This window comes from Pelobates fuscus, chromosome 3, assembly GCF_036172605.1.
Source record: "Pelobates fuscus isolate aPelFus1 chromosome 3, aPelFus1.pri, whole genome shotgun sequence".
NCBI lineage: Eukaryota > Metazoa > Chordata > Amphibia > Anura > Pelobatidae > Pelobates > Pelobates fuscus.
The window spans coordinates 414,484,799-414,489,994 of record NC_086319.1 but is presented as its reverse complement, the minus strand read 5'-3'; the positions used below and the strand labels follow the sequence as shown (position 1 = coordinate 414,489,994).

Sequence of the window (5,196 nt, the reverse complement as noted above, 5' to 3'; positions counted from 1 at the left end):
ATGTTTACAGCAGCAGGGTTAACCATAGATGGTCCTGGCACCCAGACCACTTCATTAAGCTGAAGTGGTCTGGGTGCCTATAGTGGTCCTTTAAGTGCTCTACATGCAATAATATTTAGAAATATTAATGAAAGGCTCTGCACAATTGTAATACTTGTTAGCATCTTTTTAACAGCAGTTTAGATGCCACTGATTAAGACCCAGATTTAAAAATGTTTATACACTTTTAAAATGATGTAATATTTTAATATGTTAACATTTTTATATTTTTCTCTCTATATATTGCTATATTTTTTTATATATATATATATATTGCTATATTTTTTATATGTATGTTTTGTATATTTTAATGCGTTGAAAAAATAATTTTACATGTTTATATAAAAATATTGTATATTGTATCATTTGAAAAGCTTATCCAAAAACATTAAATTGAGTTCTAAATTAGACAGTCCAGTCAAATAACAGATTATTTAAAATATTTTGCTCCAAAACCAAAGTCGTTACAATTAAAACCGCATATGACTGTCACTTTCTTTTGAAACTTAGCATAAAATAACACCACAACACTCTTTTTCTTCTCCCCAGGCAATGGGGTCCATAAACCAGACAATTGTCACTGAGATTCTTCTCCTAGGATTTCAGGATCTACTACATTTCAAGATGTTATTTTTATTTTTCCTTCCTGTTTTCCTTATTTTGACCGTGTATGGAAATATTCTGATTATTTGGCTGGTGGCATCTAACAGCAGTCTCCAGTCTCCCATGTACTTCTTCCTAACGCAACTGTCCATTTCTGATTTGCTCTTAACCACAACCATTGTTCCCAACACACTTTATATTATATGTAGTGAAGGAGTCATATCATTTAAAGGTTGTATTATTCAATTTTATTTCTATGCTTCCTCTATCGTATTTGAGTGTCTCCTTTTGTCCATAATGGGTTATGACAGATATCTTGCCATCTGTAATCCACTGAGATATAGTTCTTTAATGAACCCTATGGTATGCATTACATTGGCTATCATGTCTTGGATGTTAAGTTTTTCTACAGAATTAATTGTAATGACATCAATAATCCAACTTCAGTTTTGTGGCCCAAATCGTATTGATCATTTCTTCTGTGATCTTGGTCCACTATTAGAACTTTCGTGTTCAGACACTGCGCTTTTTGAATTGGAAACTCTCGTATCATGTGTACCATTTACTTTATTTCCACTTATAATTATTGCAGTTTCTTACGTATATATTATCCAGGCTGCCCTTAGGATCTCCACCACAAGTGGAAGAGCAAAAGTCTTCTCCACGTGCAGCTCCCACCTGACTGTGGTTTCAATATTCTACGGCACACTAACTGGAAATTATATGATTCCTTCCAAAAGAAAATCTTTGACTGTCAATAAAATTGCTTCCCTGTTGTACACTGTGGTGACTCCTATGATTAACCCAATTATATACAGTCTAAGAAATAAAGATATTAGGGAAGCTGTGGGAAAGTTTTTGGTAAAATGAATGAATTCAATTAAACTACTTTACATGAGATATAATGTTTATCATTATGTTATATTATAACAAATAAGAGCTAATGTTTTTAGAGTGATTTTATTTTTTGGGACGAGAGGTTCAAGTCAATACAATTAGTGGTCTAACAGCATAAAATTATAAAACAACTACTCGCGTGATGCATAGACCACAAATCTCGCTAGGAATCTAGAAAACATTAAATAAGGAAATAGAAACAAGGTGTGATAAATAAAGAATAAATCAAATAGGCAGCTGCATACATCCACAAGCGTCTGAGAATGAGTGTAAGCTCATAAGTATCTAGAAAACATTGAAACATTATAAAAAATATAGTAGGATAAAGAATATTAAAGAATATTAAATGTAGGAACATGTACATCTATGTCAATGCTTACTAATTAAACTGTTTCAAACAGATGTCCTGAAATATATGATGATGATTATTATTATTATTATTATTATTCCAACATATACGGAATATACCAGAGACATGAGGTGAAGAAGGCCCTGTTCAAATGAACATGCAGTGTGTGAGGAAGGGGTAAAGACACACAATAGAAATAACAGCATGTCAGAGAAGATAATGAATTGATGGATAAGATGCCTGTTTCGAAATGAGCCAGTAAAAGTGGTGTAAAAGAACATTCCGTGTTTCACTGTGTGCATTTATTCTGTGATATTTTGTATTGTTACCTGCCGCACCCACCCCCGCTCGCTCCCCCCAGTGTTTGTACAGCACTTGTTCCTCACTGTGGGGCTTTGGGTATAGAATGTAGCCTATAAATGGATTTCCATAATTCCAACTTACAGACCTGTGTGTGTTAAGGAGGTAATGTAAGTTACATCACTAATGGGCAGTATGTAGGGGGGGGACAAAACCATTTTCACATTTTCTACAAGGCACCATTTTGGTAAAGGAGAAGAATTCATTTGAAAAGACAAATGAATGAATATAAATTAAAACGAAAGAAACAAAGATCGAATTTCTTGGTGGACTAAATGTAATCCTGCAATTCCTTCTTTCATTCATTTGCTTAGTTTATTACAAGGTGGGGCACTTATTTAAATAATTAACTGGGGGGACATAGAGTCCCCATGTCAACACCCATGCCCCCTTTTATTAGGAGTCCATAAGCCCATTGTCACCCCCAGTGACTAGGGGTCCCCAAGTTACTCATTTGAAAGTTTGTGGAGGTAATTGGGATGGACTGATTGTGTTTATGAGGGTTGGGCAGGGTGAGTTAATGGTCTTCCATTTTGCACTGCTAATATTAATAGAGTTGTGAGTAGCCAGTCACAACTTTCCTGTTGGTGAGATCATGTTCTTTGTTTAATATAGGTGGCTCCTTAATCTCCTGACAGACACATAGTGTATAACATTTTCTTTCTTACCTCACTATTTACTTGTTTCTATACCTCTTCTCACCCCCTCCCCCCACCTTCTTTTTCACACCATTTCTTTTTTATTAACAATCCTACCTTTTGTTAATCATTTGTGCCTGCTCTCCTCCACATCTAATGATAGGGGGCCACACATACATCAATTGCCATGAAACAGGAAACTCACTTCAGAAAAGGTTCTGTGCTGGTGTTGCACGGTAATTGGCATCCTTTGGGACACTTTGCACTAGACGGGTCTGCAAAAAAATCTGGACTAGACATATTATTCTCCCAAGTGACCACCTTTGCATAAATGGACCAAAAAGCTGACCCCGAAGGTCATTATCTCTTTAAATTCCTCCTCTTTGTTAAGGGGCACATTCATTTGCAACTCTACACCTTTACCACTATTTATGTTCCTAACTCTCACCAACACACTTTCCTCATGGTCACACTTAACACATCAGCTTATTTCTAGGAGGGAGTTTTGATTGTGGGAGGTGACATTAATATTCCTCTAGACCCGTTAACAGATACTTCATATGGTACCAGAGCTATATCATTTTATTGCCTATGCCAAAATCACAAAATATTGATTTGTCTGCATCTGGTGGACTACTGGAGGGCACCCGGAGGGCAGGAATTTCACTTATTACTCTATGTTCCATGGCACCTACTCAGGGCCGGCCTTAGGCATTTAGACGCCCTGTGCGAAAAATCTTCACAGCGCCCCCCCAACCCCCCCTGTCATCCATGTATGCTGTAATGTTTGTGTTGTCTGTGTATGTGATAGTAGGTGTGATGACTGTGTGTGATATGTATGCTATGTGTGATATTTGTAATGGGTGTATTAACAGTGTGTGATATGCGTGTATTGGTTGTATGTGACACACACACACACACACACACACACAGAGTCAGACGGCCATACACACACACAGGAAGACATCCACACACACAGACAGTCATACACACACACACAGACACACAAAGGCAGACAGTCTCACACATACACACAGACACACACAGGCAGACAGTCAGTCATACACACAGACACAGACAGTAATACACACAGACACACACAGAGGCAGACAGTAATACACACAGACACACAGTCATACACACAGACACACACAGAGGCAGACAGTCATCCACACACGCAGATAGTGATACACACAGACAAACACGCAGACAGGCAGACAGCCATACACACAGAGGCAGACAGCCATACACACAGAGGCAGACAGCCATACACACAATCACACACACAGAGGCAGACAGTAATACACACAGACAAACACGCAGACAGTCATACACACATTCAAACATGCAGACAGTCATACACACATTCAAACACGCAGACAGTCATACACACAGACAAACACGCAGACAGTCATACACACAGACAAACACGCAGACAGTCATACACACAGACACACAGAGGCAGACAGCCATACACACAGAGGCAGACAGCCATACAAACAATCACACACACAGAGGCAGACAGTAATACACACAGACACACACACAGAGGCAGACAGTAATACACATAGACACACAGTGGCAGACAGTCATACACACACACACACACACACACACAGACACACACATGCAGATAGTCATACACACAGACACACAGAGGCAGACAGTCATACACACAGAGGCAGACAGTCATACACACAGACACACACTGGCAGACAGTCATATACACACACACACACACACACACACACAGGCAGACAGTCTCACACACACAGACACACACAGGCAGACAGTCATACACACACACACAGGCAGACAGTCATACACACTGACACACAGAGGCAGACAGTCATACACACACAGACAGTAATACACACAGGCAGAGAGTCACACTCACCTGACAATCCCACAGTTACCTGTGGAGTTCATTGTGGAGGCAGTGCAGCTCCTGGCGACTGTTTGGTGGGGAAGCAGGGACTCCTTCCTGCTTCCCCTGCAGCAGTTTTCCGGCGCTTTTAGCTCCGCCCCCGCCGCACGGTAAGCTCCGCCCCCGCTGCAAATTTGAAAAAAAAAAAAATTTTTTTTTTTTTAAATCCCGGACGGCGCCCCCTGCTCCATGGCGCCCTGTGCGGCCGCACAGCTCGCACACCCCTAAGGCCGGCCCTGCACCTACTTCTGAATAGATTACCTGTTTCTAAATCAGGAGTATCTTTCCCTACTTAAAGATGCAAATATTTGCGTTGCAACATGGTCGGACCACTTCAATACGCATTACATCCCCCTGGTTTCAACCAACATTGAAATGATTTG

The 5,196-nt window shown here is 39.8% G+C and overlaps 1 protein-coding gene across 1 annotated transcript; it reads left to right on the top strand.

Annotated features, from left to right (window-relative positions):
* Positions 1 to 591: 591 nt before the first annotated feature.
* LOC134602050 (olfactory receptor 10A7-like) lies at positions 592 to 1,512 on the top strand. Its single transcript, XM_063446551.1, has one exon. The coding sequence runs from the start codon at positions 592 to 594 to the stop codon at positions 1,510 to 1,512; it is 921 nt and encodes a 306-aa protein (XP_063302621.1).
* Positions 1,513 to 5,196: the final 3,684 nt, after the last annotated feature.